At 44.0% G+C, this 27,266-nt stretch overlaps 1 protein-coding gene and 1 non-coding gene across 3 annotated transcripts in view; one reads left to right on the top strand and one right to left on the bottom strand.

Annotated features, from left to right (window-relative positions):
* Positions 1 to 3,893: 3,893 nt before the first annotated feature.
* Positions 3,894 to 27,266, top strand: part of LOC131674283 (uncharacterized) — a 38,096-nt gene continuing 14,723 nt past the window's right edge. For both annotated transcript variants that reach the window (XM_058952875.1, XM_058952874.1), the window contains exons 1-2: positions 3,894 to 4,231; positions 21,996 to 22,204. Coding sequence is in view for 1 of the 2 variants with exons in the window: in XM_058952874.1 (XP_058808857.1) it covers positions 22,129 to 22,204 (76 nt within the window). In the remaining variant the exon portion in view is untranslated. The remainder of the gene's footprint in view (positions 4,232 to 21,995; positions 22,205 to 27,266) is intronic.
* Trnam-cau (transfer RNA methionine (anticodon CAU)) lies at positions 23,919 to 23,990 on the bottom strand. Its single transcript has one exon. It is a non-coding gene; the product is annotated as a tRNA-Met (tRNA).

The raw sequence follows: 27,266 nt of genomic DNA, 5'->3' as shown, positions 1-27,266 counted from the left end.
TCACACGCGCCCACGCACACACACACATACGCCGATCCATGATTTACGATGGCCATCCGGGTTATGAGCTGCGGACCGCTTACGACCGATGCAAAAGCTTCACGTAAACAGGCCATCATTTTTCCTTCGATTGTAACGCGCTGTCCAGTCTATCATTTGTCAAGCAACAGCCCAATGCGCGGCTTGCGATATCCATCCGTGACCTAGCGCTCCAGCTATTTTCTATTGTGGACGTAATTATTAAATTTTAATTCAAAGGAAACATCTAAAGTTATTGAAAGTTAAGCGACGATTCCTTATACTCCGAATTGAAAAAACGCTTTTAGAAGCACGTGTTCTTCAGCAGCTTCAAAATTTACTTATTCATTATCATTTTAAATTTGTTACAAGGTAAAATTATCATTAAATGTTACACCAACAACATTCATTCAATAATCCTCGGGCAAATTACCTATACAGTAATCCTAAAAATATTATTATTCCGCGGCTCGCTACTAAAGCACACAGCTAAAAATCGAAAAAAAGAAAATCGAACTCGCATCAACGAAAAAAGAAAAAAGTCAGTCGCGTGCATGCCTGTAGGAAAGTGGAACGCGAAGAATCGTAAATTATTCGGCAATTAAAAGTGAGGTCACTCTCGTGAATGTGGCCGATCGGGAACAATCTGTAAAAACAATCGCGACTGCTGACAAACGATATTGAGATTCGTAGGTGCATGCGTCGGGGAAAGAAGGAGAACGACAAAGAGAGATAGCGCGCGAGCTTAAAAGCTTTAAATATAGAAGTGATGTACGAGCGAGGATTAGACTTGTTCCGACCAGCGACACTCACGCCACCGGCAAGTGAGAGGAAAGGGCTTTTTGTGAGCACGACAGAGAGAGAGAGAGAGAGAGAGAAAGAGAGCTTTTTACTGGAGAATTGTTATCGAACGACAAATTACGGATTATTACACGCTTAATCGCGTTCCTGTTTGCTTTTTGCAATTTTCCTACGGCGGCGCTTCGAGTGTTTACCACGGCTCGACTATCTATTTGTCGGCGTGTTTTTTGCTTTTCAGCGCTGTTTTTGCATGTTCCAGTAACTGAAATCATTCTGTTAATATTATCGGAAAAACGCTTGCTTTACTTTGGTTTGCTTCTGTGACCGCACTTAATTATACACATCGCTTATTTACAGCGCAGTATTGATCAATTTATTTTAAACTTTTCGCTTGCCTGCCTTAATTTATACAAGTGTATATTTGGCATGTATCTGTCATCGTTGAGCAATAGCGAATATTCCGTATAATTCAACATAAAATGTAACCAGCGAACGGGGAACAATTAATGCATTTTAAACATTTATGTTGATCAAAGATACACGTTATTATACGAATCTTCCATTCCATTTCTATATATATCATTCTAGATATATTGAAATAAACTTTCTGCTACTTTTGCTGCTTCGCTATGGCTAAATATTTGAAAGCATGCATATTTACAAGAACTGAGATCCCGACGGATGCGCCATGAAAGTGAAATCCATCAGATCAGAAGTTTCTCAGTGACAAAATCATAACTTCCTGAAGATAGAAGGGCGAGGCACATTTCCTTTGTGCAATCGGGGACCAACAGTTAACGAAGAAACCCTTGCAATATATATCTTCCGGCGAAAACAGTACAAGTTAACTCGACTTTGGTAGCGACGCAGAGAAGACACAGAGCAGCGTCGATTAACCGAGGAAACCACATCGTGCTCGGGACTCACGCCGGCTAATCGGTGGCAAGTTGCAGCAGTATTATAGCTGTAGCTTGGCCCTCGAGACTTATTATCTGCTATCCGTTGCACGTCCCAACTAGCCCCGCAGGAGGCACGTGCGCATCTTATTTTTTAACAGCAAAACTAGCGGTCGCCGTGTACTTCTCACATCCCTCATATTCCTCGGAAGAGGAATTTTCGAAGAAGAAAAAAAAAGACGAACAATGACGCTCGAATCTCAAGAGACCTCACAATGCGCTGTGTGCTCGATCATAGAATGCGAGAAGTACGTATACAGGGATCGAGGATTTTCCAGGCGACTCGTTCGTGAAATTCATTCGGTCGCAGTCAATAAGGCACAATGGCCAACAGCAGCAGTCTCTCTTTCTCTATCTTTCCTTTGGTCCTCCCTTTCCGGCAGCAAGCAATTACCTGTCCCCACGCACCTGGCCCTCACTCTAGCGACGACGCGGGCTGGGAAAATACACCAGAGATTCTTCTCTTTTTTTTCTTCTTCCTCTTTTTGTCGTAGTTTTTTTTTCTCGATTATACGCGCAAGCAAGAAAAGAGGACAAAGTTTTTTAGTTTTCGAGAGTGAGAGAAAAATGAGAGCCTTAAGTTCTTGTAAAGTTGGCGTCTTGAACATATGGACACATAGCGAGTCTTGCCGAGAAAGAGTTATTGGAAAATGTCTCATACTTCGCTTTAAGCTGCTCGTATAGTTTATCGCCAAAATTGCAGTTTCTTTTATGATCTGAGAAGGAAAGTTTGTTGATGAAGAAATTAGAACATAAAGTTAGTTGAGTCATACCTGAAGAGCTGCGCACACTCGTGACTCGATTTATATTTTATCCGCGTCAAAATGGAAAATCAATAATCGATTGATCGATCGATATTTTATTTAACTGATCTAGAGAGATAAAGTAATTTTTTAATTAGCTGGAAACTCTCTTTCTCCTATTCGCTCTCTTTCTCTCGATAAACGTTTGCCAAGGAAATCGAGTTGCCTCCAACTAACCGTCAATTAAAGTTTAATGCCGATAATTTAAGATCGGTAATGGAACATGAAATATAAAAGATCGACGACGAAGGAGCGGCGGCCCAGGTAAACAAGACCAGGAGGAAAAAAAGGAGAACTTCAAAGAAAGTAAAACATCGAGGAAAGGAAAAGACAAATACAACTGGAAAGCCAATAGCATTACATTGGCTGAGGATTCGGAAAAAGAACACTCTGCAAGAGATGCTAACTTTGGATTGGAATCGGAGAAGGGCAATATTATGGTATTGAAAAACTTTTGTTCATTATTGTTAGGTAAGGTGATTAACATAAAAAGAGGAGGAGCATCATTTGTATAGATTTGTTTAGGACTGAGTGGTATGATAACACTTATGAAAGAAAAAGAAGGTTTTGTTTGAATACTAAACGGCAATCCGTTCTTCTTTTTTCTTTCTTGTTTACTTGCTCCATGTTGGTAAAGGCAAAATATGAATATACAAAGCTACCTTTCCTCCTAGGAAAACTATTTTGTAAACTTTGCGTCAGTACTAATTGAAGCAAATGAGCTTAAAACATTTAAACCAAAAAGTCGTCTATGATGTACCTCAACAACTATTGCAACAACCAAGTTAGCATCTTATATAGTTATATGAATTTTGCTCGTTAGGCATCATCCCTTTCAAAGAATATTTGTTCCCTTTACCATAAAATGCGTTCCGCTCGCAGGGCGGAAAAAATACGTCGGGAAGAAGGGAAACGGAAACTCCTTAAATTCGTCCGCTAATATCTTGAAATTCCGTCCACGCGTACGCAGAATCAAACGAGGTTGGCGAGGCTCAGCTCAAGCGAAACCCCAAAAAGCATCCAAATAAACCCTTGCAACCGCGAGTCGAAGCAGAAAAAGGAAGGAGGAAAGTCGGGCGCGAGGTAAACATAAGCAGCGCTTGCCGCGAGCAAGGAAGAAGGCAAAGCACTCGAAGCATCCGGGAAAGAAAGCAAACACGACAATGTACGAGGGAGAAAAGGAGAAGAGGCGGCAGCATCACTGAAAGTCGTGGTGCGCACGCAAGAGATATGCAAGGGTGGTGGTGGGGGCGCAACGTTCCGGGAGGATGGTGGCTGCTGTTCGCTGCTTGTCTGCCTCAGTCGTGCGCGACGCGCCACATGCGCAGCTACAGCAGTGCTGCCGCTCTGTTCTCGCTCGCGCGATCGCGACACGTGATTTGTCGCTCTGCGGAGAAACGCGTTTCTCGCTACGCGATTTGCCGCCCGCACGTGCGGTCTGACATCCCATCCGACGGCTATGAGGACTTTTTCAAGTGATGCGTGATCGGTTTCGGTTTCTCGACGGCACCGCAAAAATAGATAGAGCCACAGCTGTAAATTGACCGAGGACGATGGAGTGTTGGAGGAGGGTTGCCGTGGCTGCTTCTTCCTCTTAAGGACCCAACGAGTGCGCCGCTGTCCAAGGGATTTCGCCTTTGGCCAACGAACGGGGTGAGTTGCTAAATCAAGTCTTGGCTCGTAGGCAATCCGTATAGCAGTTTATCGGATTTACGTGCAGTGAGCCGCTCCTATCCGCGCTACATTCTTTTGTCGCTCAATGCTCGCTCATCGATTCTCAATTCCGCCCCTTACTTTCCCTCAATTTTCAATTGCTTTGCGACATTTTTCTATGTGAAAAGAATTTCAACTCGTTTCTATCCAGACTTGACTTATCAAAAATAACAACAATGCTGTAATTATTTGAATACCGCGTGCTCGAAATTTTTCTAGACTACCATCGCACAATGCTCAACGATCCCTTAAGTAAGTTTCAGTTCAAAAATTAAGCTGCTTTCGAATAGCGAGAATGTGGATAAAAAAAATTAGACTTGAAAAGACTACGCAAAGTCCATTATCGAAGGTTCCATTGAAAACTTAGCTGCTCCAAATGAAATAGCCATTGAGACGCGACTTATCGACGTTGAAAGAAGTAAAAAAATTATGAAATCCAATAAACTCCGGGTGCTCGAAACGATAAAGAAAAGAATAAACGCGAGCATGGGAGTCCGAAAAGCTCGAGTGAGGGCAGTTCCTCACTGAGGCCTAATGAGCGCGGATGAATGCCCGGAGGGTCTAATTTTCGTAAGCGCCGCGCCGCGGCACGGCCGTTCGAGAGAGTGGCTACGCGCGCGAAACTCAATGGACTCTCCGCCGCGAGAGGGGAAGCTCACCAACGATTATCCCAATTGAAAAGCACTTGACTGACTTTACCGCTCGCAAACAGCGCGCTTTCGTCTTTGATCTCGCTCCCGGCATGATTTCGCGTAACGAGCAGATCCACGCGCGCGCACCTGTACGCTCGCGGTGGCGTTATCGCGCGGCGCGCGAGTGTGCCTCGCACCGCTAATTTCGCTGATTCAGCGCGCGCGCACGCGCCAGAGTAATTGTCGGGCCGAGAATCGGAGCCAGCAGCGTTCACGCACACCGTATCGCTCGAGTTCGCTGCCTAGCGTTTTGCGCGCCAATGGAATGTCTTTAGCGGCTAAATTCATTCGCCCGAATAGTCGTCGATTTGCAATTGATTTTAATGTCGCTATCGAGACAAGGTTGCCTTCTCGTTTCACCGCGATCGACATTCATTGCACTTCCATCGTTCGAATCTAATGAATCTCGGTAATTGGAGTGATTCCGTAATCAATTGCAATTTAATAGGAAAACACTATTGGGTTCCATAAACTCTACGCACTTTACGCCGCACTAAATGCTTTGAATAATCTTGGAAAGTAAATGCAACGCGCTCTGTAGCTATTTCCGTTACATCACGTCCGTGATTTGCATGAAATTGATATACACAAGCTATCGCCGACTGATCGCAGCCCAATACGATAAAGTTGGAGAGTAAATCATGGTACGATTCCGCCTCACGAAAATCGAAAAGCCACATCAAAAAGAAAAGTGAACATCACGCCCCGAGAGCATCCCACAGTGGGCGAGGCCCTGAGAAAAAAGAGAAATCGCCGAAACGACGCAGCAGCTGCTTGATCGTCGTTTCGAGCGAGTAACGCGCAATAAGCGGACACAAAAGTCATCCACGTACATGTAGCAGAGAGAAATGCGCCTCATCGCGAACCTGTCCGTCTAATTGGGCGATCGGCCGGCTTATTAATGAGTCCTCTCACACGCATCGCTACGTCCGGCAACAGTTTTGACAGTATATGCGCGCGACGCGACGCCGTGCGACATTTAATTGGCCGAAATGTATTTTCGTGGCGCCGCTCGCATTCCCGATCACTCCGTTTCCACGTGCGCGCGCGCGCGAAAGGAACGGATTCGACCTCGTCACGCGTCATAGAAAATAAAAGGAGGAGGCGCTTTTGTCGGCCAGCCGTTTTCCATCCACTCGATACGACTCATTTGAGAATACAAGTAACGAATGGTTTTCACGTGCTGCCGTCGCCGTTTTCAGTCCTTTTCATAGGCTGCTACGAGCGGATCCACGTACACACCGATCGACCTCACGCTCGCGCCGGACCGTTTATTTAGGACGGATTTGGAAGTAAGCGAGAAGACAATGGCCTCGAGGGGGATTTGCGCTCGGTTTTTATTGCAGCCGGGGGTAATTAGCGCGGATTATTTTCGGTCGTATACTCTTTGCCGTATAGCAGCTTGATGAATTTACAGTTATTACAGCTGCCTTGTTTCATATTTATACCATTTTTACAGAACAATTCAGGCTCGTTTGATAAACTGATCGCTCAACCAAATGACAATATTGCACAACTTCCCAGAATCTTCCATTTCGCATAAAGACGTACATTAAATAATTTCCCGGGGTCAAAGTATTTTTGAATTGAAAAAAGTGATACATCGCGAAACGAAACGTTCCATCGAACAAACTCTCGCGCGCTAAATGAATATGCGGCAGTGAATATTACGTGTAAATCGCATGTTTCCGGTTCTCATTTCACGCAGCCTTTGCACAAGCGTGCAATTTTGTTGGTTTTTCAATTGGCAAAAACCCAATCATCAGCGCTGGCGAGCATTTGTAATCGAACGTATACGGCGTTCAAATGAATTCAGCCATTCAATATAAAAGAAACACAGAAAAGCCTCGCGGATATTCAGCGCGCGCGATTGGAATCTGCCGGTTAATATATAGAAATGCTGCTAGGTGCCTGCGCGAGCAATCAGCTCGCATAATCAGCATTCAACAGTGCTTGAAAAAAAAAAAAAAAAAAAACAAAAAAAAAGAGAAGAGGAGAATCCACGGGAGTAATCTCTCAAAGCCACACGCGCGTGCATTTCTGGCGAAATAGCCCGCATCAAACAGCCCTAAAAGCCAGTGACACCTCTACTCCCCGTAACAACGCCGCACACTGTGTCCGCTCTGCCACTGCACACAGCCTCTGAATAGACCAGCGTATATATGAGCTCAGCCAAGCTAGTAGTAGACCGCGCGAGCTTTTTATCGCTCTGAATGCAGCCCTGCGTGTGCTGCTGCTGCCACAACGATTCATATCACCACCTCCCATTCGAATGCAAAAATCGCGCTCGAGCTTTTTTCGGGTGGATGAGAGCTGAACAATTTTTTATTCCTTTCCCTTTATGGGAATCTCTCTGCGAATGACTTGTCTTTCATTAGGCTTACAACGTGGTAGCAAGCTTCATTACCAGGATTATCGGTTTTTCACGTTTCCTCTCTGTGTCAGATCGATGTTTTACAGAGCTTTTGTATAAATACTTGATGTGCTAGCTGCGGCTGATTTTGAAAATCTGATATGACGTGCTTCAATAAAATGATTGCGCAAACAGAAGCATATAAATGTGAACGTAGATTTTACCGAAGCAGAAGGAATTTAGTTGGTATGCTTTATGCGCATTTCATTCTCTTTTCGTTGAATGAAATTCATTGAGCGAAAAAAGTAACACATTTACATTGCCGCGGCTTTCAATTCGTTCATTGAACGAGAAATCACTGAGCATGCGGAAAAAAACTGCATGTTAACAAAGCGTTAAGTTCTTTTGTCAACCGGATAACTATCGTAAGCACAAACGTTTCCTCACAAAAGTCTCAACCTAGTTACCACGTACGTACGTGTACCCACAACGACAATTGTCCCCGTGGAATAGAAAAAAAAAAGAAAATGTCTCGAACGACATGTAAAACTGTCAGCAACGCGCGCACATGCGAGAAGCGGAAGAAAAGGCGAGACGGTGTTTGAGAAAGAAGAAAAGCTCATTAATTTTCGAGAGGCTCCGCTTTTCTCCGGCTCGGCTACTCGCGCGACACTATCTTTTACAACCGACTAGGCCAAGGTACTGCAGCTTTCTCGTGTTTATTCACCGATGTAATGCAGAGCTTTCAAACGCGAACGCGCTGCACATATTCCGCACGGAAACCGAGCTTGGAATTTACGCTGTTTCGCGCGAAACGCAAAGATCAAGTGCATCCGGTTTCTACGCGATTCAACAAAAACTAATTGCAAACGATCTCGAGAGGTCAATTAAAGGCTCCTGTTACGATCCAATGCTTTTGTTTGCATTGCGGTTACGGAAAAAAAACCTTCGGGGATTTCAACCGTGACGCGGGTTAAATAGATGAGTTGGCATTTTTTTCTCTTCTCGGCTTGATTTGCCGCTGCATTCAAACTAGCAGCTTTTCTCAGTTCAATGGAATGTATTGTTTATGGACGTTAAAAAGAAATTATTTCAGCGTGGAATGCAAGCACTTTTTTCTGAATTTCCTTATATTCGATTTCACGTTCACCCTATTTTATTTCTACTTTGATCCTTAATCACTAAGTAAAGAAACTTTGTAATTGCCTTATGCAATCCGAGTAAACTCAAGTAAAACTATGATAAAAATAATTGCTTGAAGCGTTTGAGATGAAGAAAACGGATTCTGATATAACAATGGACAATATCATAGAAAAAGGAAACGCGTAATAAAACAAATGACATTGTAGAATTTTCTGATTAGTCGGCGTGAACGATGAACTCCGTAGCTTCGCAATCGCACACAATAAAGACAATTAAATTATCCAGGCGATGTGCCTTGTAATCGAATAACGCGAAAGCTTTATTAACTGCAACAAGACTAATTGACACGTAATATACTTTTAGTCTGCGAACTTGCAATTTTAACGGGCAAACACGTTCAGCTCTGCAAGCTTGCGGCACTATTAAATATAAAAACAAGCGTTGGATGCTCGCGCGCCAGCAAATTAAAAGCCCATTGACGGCGTCATAATAGAATTTCCTTTTTTACAACAAGGCGATCGCGCGAACTGTCGGCGGAAGCGCATCGCACGCCTGCTCTGGGCTATTTATAAAGAGGAGATTCGATTTTTTTGTCGTTGTTGCCCCCTCCCCTCTCTTCCTTGGCCGCTATATCTACTTCTTTGTTTTCGCTCGGCAGTCGGCAACATTTCCATTATGTTTTGGCGATCGCGGATTATTTATACGCTATCGGCGACGCGAAGCTTTCTTTTGATTTTCGCTCGTTGTTACGCTTGCATCTGCATATTCTCCTGCGCTCGCGCTCGCAGAAAATTCGATCGTGGATTCGCACACGCTCAGGGCTGACGATACACCTGAGGCCATGCGCGATAGTCAAATGAAACGTATATTGTGGAACAGCGAAAGCTGCGTTTCAATAACGACATCGGCGGGACGAGCAGACCAATCCGCTTTTTATCATTCGTTCCGATTAAAGTCACGTTGCACTCGCGGTCATCAATCAATAAATTATAAAACCCTCCCGTCGATAACTCGCCGAAGTACTGATATATATGCGTTGTTGCGAGCTTTCAAAACATACTTACCATGTTCGTCTATTCATTCGCGTCTTTTGTATCCCTGCAAATCTTCGTCTGTGTTCTTTCACTCGGCATTTAATTTCGCGCATTCTTCTCGCGAGATGTTGCCGCTTTTTTTTGTATTTTTTTATCTTCGCGATTAGAAAATCCAGGCAAGCAATCAGTGTGTCAGCCTGCCAAGCATGACATCGCGATAATCCATTATGTTTTTTTTATTGTTGTTGCCAACTCAAAACCTACTAATGCATCTCTAAGGGAAAAGCAATTACGCTTCCATCAAATTTTCAGTGATAGCGCTACTATCAGGATACTCGATACTTATATTCATATCGTGGATCATTTTATTTCGTTCATTGGCAATCGAAACTTTCCACGTGTGAGTGAAATTACAACTCTACTTTTGCAAATAAAAATGAAAAAAAAAAAACAATGCTCGGAAAAATAGTAAATGCGGAAGGTAGCATATTTCGCGGCTGTACGTAAGCTGGACTAAGTAAATCAAAGTCGAATCGTGCAGGAAGTTTAAATTATGCTGGACACCTGCGCCCCAGCAGAGCGTCGAGAGCGCGAGAGCGATAATTCGTGCCCGCGTCTTCGTCACCTCTCTCACCCTCTCGCGCGCGCGCGCACACTCTCGCGCAATCTGATCGATAAGCCAGCTAATTATGTCGCATTTTAGGTAACTCCATGTATTATTGCTTTAACAGAGAGAGAGAGAGAGAGAGAGAGAGAGAGAGAGCGCCTCTTCAAGCTCGAGCACTTTTGGGAATAATGTAATTTTTCATTGATCATTACGCAAATACACAGGATCCGTCTGTATTTTATCGCGAGTAATCAGTTTAATGGACACTGCTCGCATTGGCGCACGAGTTTTGTTAAATTTTTCATCGGTTCACTCGTTGGGCCTGAAACTTTTATTGCGTTGATATACACAGAAGGAAAAATTGATTATATGTCTCTGGCCAACGCGAGATGAGTATAATTTGACATGTCATTGTCAAAGGAGAGAAAGAGGAGAGACGTGTACACGATTCTATCTCACTAGCCAGGGGGCGGAGGATATATTTGCCGAGGAATCCCTATGATTCCAATGGGGGTATCGTGTGTCTGCGGCGTTCGAGGCCATTCAGCATGATCAAAGTAACACCCAGGCCAAAGATGAATCGGACCATTGGCTAATTGACCGCCACAGCCTAATCCTCAATGCGGCTCGCTCATTTCAGTCTATACCTATTCAATTCCACCTATGCGTTCATAATCATAGCAGGCTCTATATCGATGATAAATAAAAGTTGCTACTCGAAGGATTTGAGTCACACACATGCTTACATCGTGCAATTACAAATTCAACCTTATTTTTCACCTCTCTATTTTGTCGACTTCTATGCTTTATCGCGTTACCTTTATCGAATTGACGTCCCGATAATTTGAAAGTCAATAATTGCCGGTTACGGATCATTAAAATTTTTCCGTTTTAGCGTTAATCAACACAGTCTTCATTATCCCCCCGAAAGAGGACGAAAATAGGTAGTCGCCAAACGAAATCGACCTAAAGCGATTTTCCACAAGACGTCGAAAGCCATGCATTATCAGCGCGAGAGAGTGGGAGAGAGACATACGTCGTAAATCGCAGCCTAAGAGAACTGACTCGGGGTGGCCGGTTGCTGGCGCACAGTTGCATCTAATTACGCGCTACTTGATTTATCGGCTGCGAAACGGACGGGAACCGCGTGCGCGTGTGTTAATCCGCACATCGTTCTCAGCTTAAACGATTTTCTCGACTAACTCAATTGTCGATCATAATAATTTTCATTTTCATTTACCTCATTATTGCGAGCTTTCAAAGTGTGAGTTTGTAACGAGGGATCAATCGTCGTCGAGGCATATATAGTGACGTTTCGTGTTATTCCACGGCGACACTTAATAGAGTTAAATCTGTGACTGCTGTGGCAGCGACTACTTGCATGTAAATATACGTACGTCGCCTTCAAGACTAACTCTCCACTTAACAGTCAGCCGCTCGAAATAAACTTCGCCTCCCGATCGTTTCGCGCATGCCATTGCTCTCTTCTTTCTCTTTCATATATATATATACACACATGCTATGAGTGTCTGTATGTTGCGCGTCTCTTTAGACACCTGACGACGAGGCTCTCACTGCTTTGTAAACGATACTTACGTTAAAATACATTGTTTTTGGTTTCACGTCTTGTTACTCAAATAGATGCTTAGCTCGCCTTAGAAACGCTGCTGTACGTTTCCCTTCGCATTCCACGAATTTTTCCCGCGCAGCACGTGTGTGCACGAGGAGAAGCTTTGATGTTCTAAATGGAAAAAAAGTGCGCGCTCTTAAGAGTTTTAAAAAACGTCAATTAAGCTGTCCTCCTTACCAACGTCGTTCTTTCGTAATGATATTCAAATAATATTTTCTTTCATTAAACAAAAAATCTATACGTGCAATATAGATCAGAAGACTTTTTTCCGTGTTTTGACAATCCGTAATAGTTTCTTCTATTTTTTATCCCTTGTAAAAAACTTTCTCGTTTTGACAAATGCACCAAGCAGTCAAGCAAACGACAACTAACCATACGCAGCATGGACAGCCAAAACAAAGCAACCATTAATATAAATCTCCGATTCGGCTGAAAGATTTTACATCGTTAGATTAGCAGCAAAAAATAGCCTCTTAACACTTGTCGTCATCCATCGGCACGGACCTAAACACCCTCTCGCGCACCTATATATACGGAAATGACTTGAGGCAGCCGACGGCACGCGCGTGATGTTTTAACTGCCTGCCTCGTCGGTTATCTTTGCCACTTACAACGTCGACACGCGCGTACGACTTATTTTTTTCCTCCGAGCGACTGCATTTAGCCGGAAGCCAGTAGGAAGCTAATAGACCTCGACAAGCAAACCCTAAATCACATGCCACCAGGCCACTCCGAGTTGTTTTTTTTTTTTGTTCAGTAATTTGCTTCGATAATCTGCCATGACGAAATTAGTTCTAGCGGTATAAGCTTTAATTATTCCAAGAGTGCAATCGCGGCTTATAAGAGCGTCGCGTCGAGTATATAAAAGTGTCCGGGATAGGAAGGCTTGAAGCTCCACTGGCTTCTCTATAGATACAAAAGGTATTTGTCGCATTTGCGACGCATGGAAACCGGCTAATCTACTGATTCGATTAATAATGAAGAGTGCACGAGCGCGAATATATCCGGCCATTGAAAGTTTCACGCCTGCGGCACACCCGATTCGCCCCTCTCGACTAATGCGAAATTGAGTCCTTTGTTATTCGAAGCTCGCTTCGCTGGATTATCTACCAACGACAGCCAACTTGCCGAATAGCTGCGCGCTGCTACGGCTGCAAGCACGGACAGTTGACTCTACGGATTCTACCTCCTTTTTTTATTTCACAGGGCCGCCAGCTTTCAAAATGCCTCTGTCTGTCGCTTATTCGCAATACACTCTGAGACTCGACCTTTCATATGGTTATTGTGACGGCCTCTTTTTTTTTTATTCCATTGAGACTCTGACTTTTTTTTTGTAATGTCTTTCTTTTTGAAAATTATAATCTTATTACTGAGCTTTATGGCCTTGTGTGGATCAAAGTGGCTTTTATTAACTTTGCAAGATTAAAGAGTTCAATTCCACTTGATATTCCATAAATAAAATATGGAAAATGCATACTATTTCTCATTCAATGGTATCTAATAAAAATTCATCATTTATTCATTCACAAGAATACATAATCCAGTCAAATTCTAGCAGCATTGTCACAGAGCTATCTATCAACGCAAAAAAAAAATGAATAAAATTCACTATACAAGAAAAAGGCCGCCTCATGAATATCTACGATGTGTAAACAGCCGTCGAATAAAAGCCAAGTCACGCCTATATACACACTCGTACACAAAAGAGAGAAAAGTCAATCCGGACAACGTGAAATTAATACAGCGCAAGTGCGTCTAATCCGCTAATTCCAGCTGGTAATCCGAAAGCAGAATTCTATAGTGCAGATCAATGATGCTTTTGGCAATATCAAAGTGCACACAGACGGCGTCGTAATCCCCCTTAGACCCATTATACGTCGCGCAAAAAAAAGGAAGGAAAACAATCGAGAAGAGAGGAGACGGGGAGGGGCAGATGGGCATGCACATAGAAAATTATTGACTGCGGCGTGGCGCAAGCAAATTATAATGCGAGCTTGCACCGGCTGTGCCGAATATGCAGCCACGAGAGAGAAAGATGCTCTACGGCGCACTAACCCCATTGATCGGGATTCGGGATGGTTTTGCTCGTGATAGGTCGTTAGCCATCTGCGCGACGTAGACACCCCGCATGTATGCGTTCGAATGAGTTTTTCAGTTTTGCCATTTTTGTGGCTGGATTAAGTGTGTGATGCGCGTGTAAATCGCGCGTTGTCTCCTTTTGTTAAATGACGCGTGTTCTAGAGGGTGGCAATCGTTGCTCTGGTTGCAAAGTTTCATAACCATCAACGACAAATTTCTTTCTCATCATTTTGTTGCTCGTTGGCTCTGATATTAACGAAATAAGTATTGTACGGTGTATAGCGTTTATTATCCGAATTTAAACGAGATTTTATTCCTCGAATATTCCTAATGAACGATCACAACAACAACAATAACAAGAATAACAATAACAACAACAAAACAACAACAACAACAACAATAACAACAATGATAATGTATGCCAATTTCGAAATAGAAGTGTTATATATACGTCGCATAATAAGCGACGCAAACATCAAAGCCCATCCAACATCCTGCGGCAAACTAATCATTGCAAACATAAGTCAAAAGCACTGCGCGAATATAACTGAATTTACCGTGGATACACATAGATATTCATTCATAACGAATCAAACATCCTCCAACTACGAGGAATATGAATGGATATCGGCTCTGTCGAACAGAAGCGCAAAGCAAGCAGAACAAAGTGGCCCTCCAAACTCGTCTAGGTAACGCGAAAACTTCGGAAAAGTTAAGCTTCCGAATAAACGTACGTACATATTCTCAGGCATATTAACGCAGATGGCGCGTTTTCGATTCTTTTCATGCGTTGACGCTCATGAATTCATAGTCCCTTTAATCGACGTAACATATGACGTTTGTTCCCTTCCTTTCCCTTTTTTCGGCTGCCTGCAATGCGCCAAGATTCGTTATGCATGATATATTTGAGCCAAAATACGCTTTGATCACAGCAAGCGTAGTGTTGTAATCGAACGCGGCACGTGATCGTCGATTTGAAGACAGAGAGCAAGCGGCACATTAATCGACCGGCGAATACAGCGCTTTGCTTTTGCGCCGGCATGTTTGCGCTTGGTGACAACGGGTGGCGTGCATGATTAATCCACATTCTTAATTACTTCAAGGGCGTACGAGTTTGCCAAGCAGAAGAGGGAGGAACGAAAAGTCGATTCCCACGACAAGACTCATCTCCTCTCTTGTTTTTTGCTCTGCGCCGAAACTACAGCGAACGAGGGTGGGAGGCGCCTTTGAAAATTCATAAACGTCATGAATTGCACATGAATTCGCGCGCGCAGGTATGCGCGTAGCTATGCACATGCATAATGTCGGCACATGCATGCGAGATTCCGAAAGGTCTGTTTTCTTTTCCTCCGCCGGCGCCGTAACGCGCTGCTGCACGGCAAGCGGCTGCCGGCAATTGTTTCTCGCTTTCCCGGTTCGCCAACGTTTTTCCGTAAATTAGCCCTGCGCCTAGACTGTCTCCTACTTCATCTCTTTGTCACCCCTACTTCTCTTCCCTTGAACGCCTCTTTTGTCTACATAGGGATGGTTGGCTCATGGTAGCAAAAGGCTTTTTAAGATAAAGCTGCCTACAACGCTCGGTATAAGCACATTTTCGTGCGCCACGGCTTTTTGCTGTCATTAATAATTATTTTATCATGGCATTGTCGAGCGCTTTCGCGTTAATTAAGGCGACCCCCGAGTATACTGTAGTTCCGCGGATGCATGTAGTGATAATACATCTTTTTTTGTTTTTGTTGCCTGATTGTTCCAACATTCAAAGTAAATCCGTACGTTGAACTGTTCTTCTGATTTTTTTTGCGAGTATAGTGACAGCCAATATAACTGACATAAATTAGCTTATTGGAAGCCGATGAAATTAAAAAAAAAAACTAGTTTTAGAAAATCGAAGGCAACGAATTATCTAGAGATGCTCGTCTGGTTTTGCAGTAAAGATAACGTAACGATCGTCGGTTTATATCTTCCCCGGTCGACCCGAAACTTTGTCATTTTTAATTACGTAATTATAAATGTAATCCTCTTAAGATGGCTCGACGAAGTTCACGTCGCTTCGGAAAGGTCATTTTAAGGTTCCATTGTATTTGAACATCGACCGAGAGAGAATCACGCTAAGTGCCCGAAGAAATAGTTAATAAATAACATTAGTTTTCTCATTCATTGCATCATGTACAGAATACATTAACGGTCGATGAAATTTTCATTTCGATTCTCTGCAGTTTTATCTTGAATGTAAAAATAATGAGAGTCCAAATATAAACTATCAAGTCTTGGATGGCATTAAGCTCCGAATCAATCCAGCATACTTAAATACATAATCAAATAATCCGTCGCTTATGCCTGCGTTCATACCCGGAGAGGGTAGAACGAGAGCGAGCGGCTTTACAGAATTACTCCCCCAACGGGCTTTGCAGCAGGCCGAAAAACAGCCTCCGAATCATGTGCCGAGAGACAGAGAAGCCTGCAACGTTCCAAAGGCGATCTCTCTTTCGGCGAGCGGATATAATGCCGTCAAAGGACTAGCCGCTGCCGCCGTCGCATATATCCGCAAAAGAGAATCGCACACGAGCGCGCGGCAGTGGTAATCGTCTCAGCTCGTACATGCGCTCGATCGCTTTTTTTCCGTAGCAATCTCTCGAGATGACGCGCGTGACCATCCGCCTGTTTTTTCGCCTCGTGCATGCGTTATCGCGACTGGGCTGCGATCGAAGATTTTTTTTTACATCTTCCTCTTCATTTTTTTTTTTTTTTCTTTACGGTCGCGAGATAAAGTGCACAATTTTTCCGCGCTACGAAGACGCGCAACACACCGCGCGCATTGCAATATCACGGCAAAGGACAGTCGTCCTGTTTCACGGTCCCGAAGGATTTTCCAGCGTGGCACGTAATTCAAGTGGGGCAAGCTGCACGCGCGCACGGCCACGCCTGGGGTATAAATATATCTAAGACGCCAAAGCACTCCACCTTTGCATTGTGCGACACGCATTCTCTAGCCCATTCATCGCTTCCTCGAGGATTCTCCATTTATATATACTCGTCGAGCTATGCCTTGTATATTGACTCCCTACTACTTGTTTTTCATTGCGTAACGTGTGCTACTGTGCGCCGGATTCTTAACAATACGAGATTTATGATTTTTGGACGTTAGAGTCAGCGAGAAATTGCTGCTTTTGTAATTTATACGAGTGAAGCAGCATTTTTTAGGCAAGATTTTTTAATGCTATCCGCTTTGAACGATTAATAACGTACGTTCTGTAAGAGATTAATTAGGAGGCTGCTTAGGGTGTAAAAGATTGTTTGGGGTGAAACATTTTTTTGGGGGGAGGAGTTCCTGTCTTTTTTCCGTGCGTTGGTCGTTTCTCTCTGCAACATTAATTATTTACGCAGCAAAGGTGTCATTTTTTACCTTTACTCGGAGTTTTATTACAGCATGACGATAAACTTTTATTTGATGGAAAACATATTTTTAAGCTTATCGCAGTCAAAATACGATTTTTGCCCGCCTATTATTGTATGAATGGGGCGTAAAAATATTAATCCTTACTCAACACCTGCGCAGTAAATCATGAGCCTCCGGACGTGGTCGTTAGACGTACGTTTGTCTGTTGCTGATAATTCAGCAGTGAGCATGTAAAATTATTACGAGAAGTTGGCTTTAGCAAAGAAACCTCAAGACAATTAGACATGAATCACGATTAAGCTACCGCTATAGCGAATATTTTTTCCGCCGTCAGCATGTAGCATTAGCGCAGTCCCCCTTTTCGAAAGCTACTGTCGGTTGGATCGGCGTAGATGGATTTTCTGTATCCCAAAAAACAAACGCAAGAGTATACGTCTCGTTGAAAAGAAGCGAGCGGCGCTCGCGCTTCGCTTTCGCATGATAAATCTCGGAGGCAACGATTTCAGGATGACAAAATTGCCTTAAGCTTTCAAGATAAATAGCCGGCCATATTGTCACATACGCGCGCTTGTAAAAATGCGAGAAGCTTGCGAGAGCGATGATTCACGCGTGTGCCAAAGTGCGCGGGAATTTGCCGAATTTATGACTCTCTCGATTCTCCGTCTCTTCTCTTGTTCTCCTCCTGTGCCGACGTGTGAAAAAATCCTCTTTAAGTAGTGTTTCGTGTTTGCCGCGAAGCCCCCGGATTATCGCCTGTTTACGTTCTTCTCTCTCGCGCTGTCGCGCGGGACTCTGCTCGAAGACGGGCAACGCACTTTTCCGCGCCGAGGCAGTGACGGAGAATGATGTTATTAAACTATTTCTCTTCGACGAGGAGGCGCTTGGCCTTAATGAGGCTGCGTACCGGAAAAGCGAGGTCGTAAGCAAACACGAGGAGAGCTGCTCGTGGATCTTGAAAGATGCACACTAATTTTTCATTGTTGCGTCTACAATTTTTCAGAAAGGATTTAAGCTTATCTCCTTCAACGAAATTGGCTCGTTTGTATTTTCCTTCTTATCTGAACGCCTTTAACTCCCAATAGTACCTTTCGTTCTATCGATACAGTCTCGAGCCCAGCAACAAACAACAAGAGAATGTTTATATTGAATTTCCCAAAAAGTATGCGTGCAACCTCAGCTGATGTATTGAGAGCGTCCCTCAGCCCTCGTACGTTTGATGTTTGTCCAGAGAAGAAAAGGTCGCATCTCGTACGACTCGAGAGCAATTACCCTTAACAAGCCCCGGAAAAGATATGAAAGAGCGTCAATCCATTGCCCGCACGCACACGCATACACACGCGCGCGCGGAAAAAGGAGTCGTCGTCGAGCGAGTAAAGTTTGCGGACGCGTCGGCGAATTTTCTTGAATCGCGTCTAATTCAGTATCGTCGCTTCCTTTTTCCTGCCTCTCGGTCTCTCTCCGGCTTTCCTTGTGCAGAGAGAGGATCGTCTATTCAACTTGGTCCGCGATTGGATTCGGTAATTGCAGCTAAAATTATCCGACGCTCTCGACGCCCTTTGTTCGGGTTTCCCTTGTTTCGGCCTTATTGCATGCCAATGCAACGTTTCCTTTTCCTGCCAGAAAGAAAAGGGAGGAAAAAAAGAAAAAGAAGTTTTTCCATTCGACAAACTTGTGTTCATTGACGGTCGTCCATTGAGCTCGCGCGCCTTTAATCTCGAGACTGAATTACGCTTTTGCCTTCCCTTTTCACGACAACGAGGAGATATGAGCGTCCGGGATTCTGCACGTTATCTTCCGGGATTGGCAGCACGGCGACGCTGTCAAAAGCCTATATCTAGTTGGCGAGCCGTGCCTGTGGCCCGTAGATATATTAAAAGATAAGCTCGCGATTTTACGGGCGATCGAAGATTCCAGCAATTTTACGCGGACTTAGGCAGCGGAGTCGCTGGAGACTTGATTGTCGAGTGCTAATTTTTCCTATTAACGCTATCTCTGCGCTCGCTTCGTCTCTTTTATACAAGTTTTCGTAATGAAGTCAGACTCGCGGGTGAGCGCAAAGTTTTGCCGATCGTCTTAATCGCGGATGAGATAATACTGTCCGCTAGTCTAGGAGAACGCGGCAATCGCGCGATTATTTGTTATTCGGCAGCGTAATAAATGATAATAAATAGCCGCGACGCGGTACAACGCTGAAAGATGAATTTTGCAAGTAGGAGAGCGGCGGAGATAAAGTCACTTAATAAATTACCAGGCAAGCTACAGTAATACTCATAATCATGTGAAATGCCTCTCACTCTGCCCGACTAAATCTACAGCCCGCTCCTCCCGCCCATGCGCATTGAATATACAGAGCGAGATATATAGCAGAGCCATCATCATAATTACTCCGCTTCTGGCGGCGGCGCATAAAAAGCGCGGAGATAAGGCCGTGCGAGAGAAAGAAGCTCGCGGGCGATAGCCCCGCGAAAATTCCAGTCTCGTAGCCAAGTAGGCCAGAGCTTAGCGCCGCGGCCGCGGATTATCCGAAACACCCCGGTAAGTTTTTACACGCGGCCGTGACCTGCTTCCCCAACGGACACGCGGATTTTCCCTGCCTAGAGACTCTCTCTTGATCCTCTTCGGCGCGTGACGTTTGATTTTTTCCGGATTTGCAGGCCACCTAAGTTTGCGAGTCCGTTTTAATGGGAATGCGCGTGATAGCAAAGGCTTTGCTGCTTTCTCCTTTCTTTTCCTTTTTGGAAGGTACTTTGCCTATGAATTATTTATCGGCGCGCTCAGGGACTTGGAAGATTAAGCTCCGGATAGACACTCCCAAAGAGTGTCCTCATAGTAGAGTTCAGCAAGATTTTCGGCCAGGAGGATGAGAATAGATATAGTCATTAATCGTACTTTTCTCGCTTCACAGACTGGATAATGCTCTACTCGTGAAAACATCGTAAACTCAATTGATATAAGATAGTTTCGTGAATGCTTTTCTCTCGTTGCGTGCGTTCAAAATGCAAGATCTTTTTAAATGGATATTTTTAATCTCGATGACTAGCTATCGTTAGGATTATGTAAATTATGCATGAACTAAGAATTCTAGTAAGAAAGAGATTGAGACAACTTACGGAATTGTTCGTTGCAATTATCCTTCAGTCGTTAACCATCGATAACGCGATTATTTCCAATCTTTCAGCCATATTCACATAAAAATTATCCAGACGGTTATTTCATAAAAGTCATATAGAAAAATGCTGCAATTTGAAAGCTGACAGTTCGCCGATCCGCCAGTTCGAGTCCACAAAAAGGAGGAAATATAGCGAAAAACTCTAAATTATGCAGAGCTGGAACGAAACCTCTCGGATTGCGATAAGAAACAACAGCAAAACGTCTGCGCTGGTACACTTCTCTTTCATTCGTTGGAAATTCTCAGGAAGGGAAATGTCAGACACACAGCTTTGCGTTGTCATACATCGGTAGCAGGACACCCCGGCAGTAACGGGAAGGGCGAGCCGCGCCACTCTTAGCCGCGAGGCATTTACATTTCTCATCTGCGCGTGGGAAATCCATAAAGGAAGCTCGTCGCTCTCGTCGGGGAAAGTGCGGGGCAAACATTTACGAGTGCGAAGGACTCGCCCCTGCCCTTCTCCACTGATCATGTCCGCGCGACTCTTGCCGATTATACGCGCGTTCCGCATTTGTGAGTGCGAGCGCTTCGCGCTTGCTTTATTGCCTGACACGGGCAATCATTGAGCTCGACGTTCAACGGCCTAAGCGAATGAAAACTAAAAACACTAGTGGTTCGATAACGAGCGACGCGACGAGGGCATCAAACTTTTTAGTTGTCATTTTTGCTGCTTGCTGCCAGTTATTATCCGCTTGATTATGATCATCACTCGGCTGGTTCGCGTGGCGTCGCTAGCTATATATCGATCCGCTTGCTAATTAACTTGCTTCGTTCCGAATTATGATTGCGGTCTGAGCCCGCCGGTTGAGCACCCCCCCGAACAGTGAATTGTTTATAATGTATTTTCGACAATTATGAAAGTACACAAGTTGAAAATGTCATTCAGCTGGCAATCGCGCTCTGTGCTAATTAAACTGAAACAAAGGTTCATCTAATGGGCGTTTATTGTCTCGTTTGAAAAGAGAGCGACGATCCGTTGCAAACGTATTTCAACTTTTGTTTTCAAGACAAACTGACGTCTCGCAAGCTCCTCTCACTCGCGCGCAAATGCAAACTTGCCTGGCGTATCAACGCAAACACACTTGCAGCGCATAAGGCAGGTGCAACGAGGTGTCTCTTAACACTTATTAATAACAAACGAACGCTCAGATCTAATTAAGATTGCTTCATCCGTGAATAGATCTCAGTCCTATAAAGTTCAAGACTGCGCGAACGACAGAATTATCATTATTATTACTATTGCAAACATATGGATATTCGTCGTTAATCCTTATCTCACGTAGTCGCGAGATAATCGCCCGTCGCTCAGTCGTGGCAGCAACGCGCGCTGTATTTTGCGTATCGAGGAATGAACTTTTACAGTCGTAGCTACTATACACAGACAGGTTACATACATAGCCACCGTACGAGTACGCGGCGATAGATTAATAACTCTCTAATTCGGATTACCTTTTTCCATTTTCAACTATCTCAGCTTTGGCGGCGATTGAAACAAAAGCCAGTTGCAACTGCTATGAAAAATTCATAATACGACGTCTGAGAAAAAAAGAATTTCGTTGTAGACTGGTTAATTACGTGAGATATGCCGTGTGCGTTGCAGGTGTTATCTCCGCGGGCGCTAAGGTGACGAGTACCCTATCTACCACGTCGCCGTTCTCCCTCGAACCCCCGCAGTCTGCGCAGACGAGGGATGTGAAGAGTCTGCTGCAACTTTGCGCAGAGGAGAGACAAACATGAGATGGCACGCGCTAGTCCTACTACTTTTCAGCTACGTCGTTACCGCCACTGAAGCCTTCGTCGAATCAAAAGGTAAGAACGTTCGCTTCTGTTTTTATTTTTTTTTTTTCATTCTTTTTTCTAAGACAAAAATAACATAGTCCTCTCGACAATCGCGGGGTAGAAAGAGAAAGGACGCGCGAGTTTTTTTTTCGCAAATACCTGTGGGGGGTATCGGATAACGAGTGCGTGTCTTTGCATCCCGCGGCTCTGATCAATTATTTCGAGTGCGTGTGTGCGCGAGAGCTTACGAGAAAGGGAGAAGGTAGCATGCATATTCATATAAAGACTGTGCGTACAACACACAGTGCGCGGACGAGTTATTACAACTGATCATTTTGGACCTCCGAGCTTTACGGCTTTCGTGGACAGCCTTGAGTGCGCTTTGTTCGCGTACATTATACACCTTCGAACTTGCAGCTTAACTGTGCACAGTTTTTTTATTTTGCACGTTTATTTATGCTTGACGTTTCACTCTTGATGTTCCTCCATCATTATGTGCAAGCATAAAAAAAACGCTAATTGAGATTGGCAGCGCACCATGAATTTTTTATGATACGATAATATTGATTTTCCATCTTGGTGTGTGTCTTGCTATAATTAAAATTTGAGAAAGAATGGTTGATTAAGTATTCAGCTGATGATGATTTCGGACAGAAATGCTCGGCCGTTAAAAATGTATAGTATGAATCCTTTGCAACACACCAGAACGCTTGCTCTTACGAGAGATTATTATTTGTTGTTTTATTTGCTCGTGCAGACTGAACAAAAACTAAAATTCGATTCAAACACTAAAGGGGTGAAAGATAGACCAGCTCGATTGTTTACCAGCGACTGTATAAGGACGTCCCATTTCGAAGGGAAAATGCTAATGCGCGCAATTAAGATTCTAAATTGACTGCTATCGGCTTATTTTCTCTCTCTCTCTCTCTCTCTCTCTCTCTATCCCTCTCCCTGCCTCAGTCTTACAGGAAAAGTGTGAAATCCATGTTTGTCCATGCAAATATTTTTGACCGCTGGGAGTCAAAACGAATAGGAGGAAACTCAAAGAGAGTTTTTTAACAGCGCAAAACACTGAGGACACAGTATACAGACGCCACGAAATTTTATACAAAGGGAATCTATCGCGCACAGAATGTTTTGACATTAGCATTGTAAATCGTTTCGCAGGATATATATATATAAACACGCGTTGCGTTTCTTTGATCTCGACGACAGAAGCTGCGAATTGTTCAGGAAATATTTGTTCCCATCTCCTCTCGCACGCGCCGCTATTTATTTACACTCTCTTCGTCAGCGTCTTCTCTTTAATTTAGTTTCCCGGCCAAGTCTATACGATTTTTCATGACTCGACAGTTCTGCCTTATTTCTAATGAAAAGAATTTATGCAGCGCGCGAAACCATGCTTGCAATAATCTATATCGAGCACGTAACGAAAAATACTGTTCCCATTTAGGCATGCTTATCGGAAACTACTAGAGCAGCGGTTGAATGTAGTTATTAAAATAAGTGACTTTCACTCGATGCCACTGCAATTAAGTGAATTCGTTGAATTTCACTAGGTGGACATATAAATACATATTAATCGCGTGTTGGCGGCGTAGATAAAATAGACGTAACGTGGCTATCCTATAATATTTAATCTCGTTTTTTTTTTCACTGAATTCCGGCTAAACTTAGAAAATTTGTTCGCCGGAGTGCGTCAAAAAATGGTAGAAAGTGAAAAACGAAAAAAAAAAATTATACTTAGCAGAGCGTGGTTTCGATCCACGGACCTCTGGGTTATGGGCCCAGCACGCTTCCACTGCGCCACTCTGCTCTCGTTGAACGCTGTACAAAATAGCGCTTCATAAGGCAAGCGCCACCTGGTGTTCTGGAAGCGGTGCGCTATATGACTTCAAACGTGTTGAGATGGACGACGATGAGTCATCGTAATAAATCGAAACACTCATTACAGCATTTGAGACACGATGTCTTGTGTGCTGTTGTCAATCATTTTATCGATGAACTACGTAATAAATGCGCTCTTAATAATCAACAGGTTTTACAAAAAAAATGCTTTTTGAAATATATCGGTTAAGTTAGATTAATTTTAAATATCTATGATTACTTTTAAAATTAGTAATCATTTTTAGGTTCGATCAATACACGCGACTCAAGAAAATAATATATAGATTCCTATAACCCAATAAGCTATTGACGAAGACATATCTTATCTTACCAAATTGCAAATCTCGACAATATAATCTTGTTCTCGCATTTTTCAAAAGCAACTGGTTTCTGAAAATTAGGCCCTTAATTTCCACATTACGCTGAATAATTACGCCCTGACACGTAACGATAATTGAGTCATTAAGTCGTTAATCGCACATCAAGGCGAGGAAAAAAATGAGACGAAAGCGTGGCAAATAAGGCGACAGAACAATAATCGGCAGAGCATGCAAGAGACAGAGCCCCGTGAGGTGTAAAAAAATGACCATTCTTGAAATTCAGCTTGCAAAGCGTCGTCTCGCGGCAGAGATACGAAATTGCGCATTAATGTTTGAATGTCGTGCGCGCGCTGGACACACCGTAGGTAATTGGCCGACAGCGTGTAAATCGCGCGGCAGCCTGATTGCTTTTCAATATGCTCGGCGGCCTCCTGTGCGCCGCGACTCCGCCTTCAGCTTTTTCACGCCAGCACGCATGCGACGAGATAAAAATTTTTTTGAAGAGAGACCTCAAAACACGTCCGGCTGGAGCATGAAATCCAACCGTCCGGGAGATATTTTGCGCAGCAGCAGCAGCCACAGCGATGCTTTTTGCCTCTCTCGACTTGAGCGCTGATGTTTTTCGGCTGTCGCGCTTTCGCGCGCATTAATTGTTTTTTGATCGTTAATATTTCAAGTGGAAAGTGCCGCATTGGATTATCGCAATACACTTTCAGCGAGAATTTCACTTTGACACACAGGACAAAGCGAATAATTCGATGATCCAGTCAATTTTCCATGGAACATCGTCCAGGTTTTTATATTCAAGTTATAACGTCCATCTGAAATTTGAACGCGCCACCTAGCACTTATGTGACGCCAGCTTAAGCCATTAACTAGCTGCACCAAATTCAAATATACTGTCAACGACTACCCAATCGCACAGACGAGACGATTTGAAAATACGATAACATTTTGCGCAAGTTATCTCGCAGATTGGCCCTATCGCATAATGATCGCGCGAAATTTCCAAGTTATATTGAGCGCAGCAGCGACGTGCGCCAGAGACAAAAGGCAAACACATCAGACAAAAGCCATATATAGCGAGGACGCGGCGCAAGAAATCCAAATAGCTAATATGGTGGGGAGAGTCGGGGCAATTTCCATAATTCAATGCGCGCAAGCAGGCGAGATGCGAAATCGGCGTATGTGCTAAGCGCGACTAACGAGTAATAATTAGCAAATCACCAGCGTCGGATTGCTAATTGTACATTAGCCACTATATACCGCGCACTCGTTACGTATTCTATTGCCGAGGCGTCCAAATACGCCGGACTATGTAGCGCGCGCGAGTCTTGAATTCCGAACCAAATTTATTTTCGCGTCGCCATTAGAGAGGTAGAAAGAGCACCGTTGAGTTCGTTACCCGAGTTGATGACAAAAGGTGCCTACCTGCCGCGGATATTAAACAGCAAAGTAAGTTCCCATGAAGGGCCATCTGGCGTTAGTTGGCGCCCGCTGCGGTGTATCTGCTCAGGATCATCGAGTACATAGAATTTGGGGAAAGCTCGATTTCACTATTTTTTTTTCATTCTTTTTACGAGCTGTACTCTCCGCGGGGATGGTTGTGATCCTGGAAACTTCGTTTCCCGAAAATGAGATGGTTATGGTCGGCGAATGGAAAGCAGACGTCGAAACGAGCTGCTACTGTCGCTCGACTGCTGTACATGTGATGCGCGCTCGTTTATCTGGAAGGAAAGAGACAAAAAATTGGTTTTCTCTCTTGTGAAAAGCTTTCCCGCGCGTTTGAAAATGAAACGCCAGTTGGATTATACGCGGAGACGCGGGAATGTGAGTTACGACTTATCACCGCGAACCATTTGTTCTACACGATGCCTGGGAAATTTCTGGAGGATCGGCAATGAAAGTTTTTGCTTCGAAATACGCATGAAATTTTCCGGTTACTTTTACATTTTTACAACGTAACTTTTATGAGCGAGCTAGATATTGTTGAAAGAAAACAAGTAAGCGAAGCAGAGCAATAATTGCATCGCGATGATCTTAATTGGAAATCTAAAAAGTCGGCCACGCGCGCGTTATCTCGCGATTATAATCCCGCAACATTTTCGCAATTCCGCAAGGTTAATGGGGTATTTTTTAATCCAGAGAACGCGAAAAAAAGAAAACACGGCCAAGCTATTTGATAAATAATCGCGCCAAAAATACGAGCCCTTCCCGCAATTGCATTCCCATTTCTAGCAGCTGTATCAATCACACCTGCCGTCTAAAAAAAGAGGAGGAAATCTTTTCATAGGCTAATTTTCCCTCGGCGCGCGCGAGCAACAAGCAGCTCGACAAGGCGCGCGCGTTATTCGTTCGGGAAATGATTTGCGTGCGCAGTCGAGCTCCGAGCCGGCGTGGCCATGTGGCGAAGCAAGGGGAACCTGGCGTCTCGTATTTGCCGTGCCATTCCGCCACGAGTTTTATCGCGGCACCGTGGCTGCGCGGCGGCCCTCTAATCCAGCTCTACTCCCGTGCTAATTGTACATCTTGCAAATTAGATGAAGTAACGCGACTCCATTGCTATCTGCCTGCGGTGTGTCGCCTTACCACGTTGCTGCCGGCTTTTCTTCTCTCGCAGCCAAGCGCGGCGGCCGCGCAAATTGGATTGGAAAGGAAGAGACGCGACGCGCGGCCACTGGCGCTATTTTTTTGCTCAATTTGACTTCAGCCTTTTTTTTCAATTACTCGCGCGCGCACTCAACGTTTGAGCGCAATGTTGGTAAATGCGAGCGAAATGCATTTACGAGCAGTAGCTACAACGCCGCGCGCGGAGCTTTCTACTTTAGTGCGCTTCCATTAAATTGCAATGCAGCGTATATTCCGTGTCTATTCGTTGAAAATCT

The sequence above is a fragment of the Phymastichus coffea genome, unplaced genomic scaffold, assembly GCF_024137745.1.
Source record: "Phymastichus coffea isolate CEN01 unplaced genomic scaffold, Cenicafe_Pcof_1.1 PCOF00225, whole genome shotgun sequence".
Lineage (NCBI taxonomy): Eukaryota > Metazoa > Arthropoda > Insecta > Hymenoptera > Eulophidae > Phymastichus > Phymastichus coffea.
The sequence above is the reverse complement of the archived record's forward strand: the minus strand, read 5'-3'. Positions and strand labels throughout refer to the sequence as shown.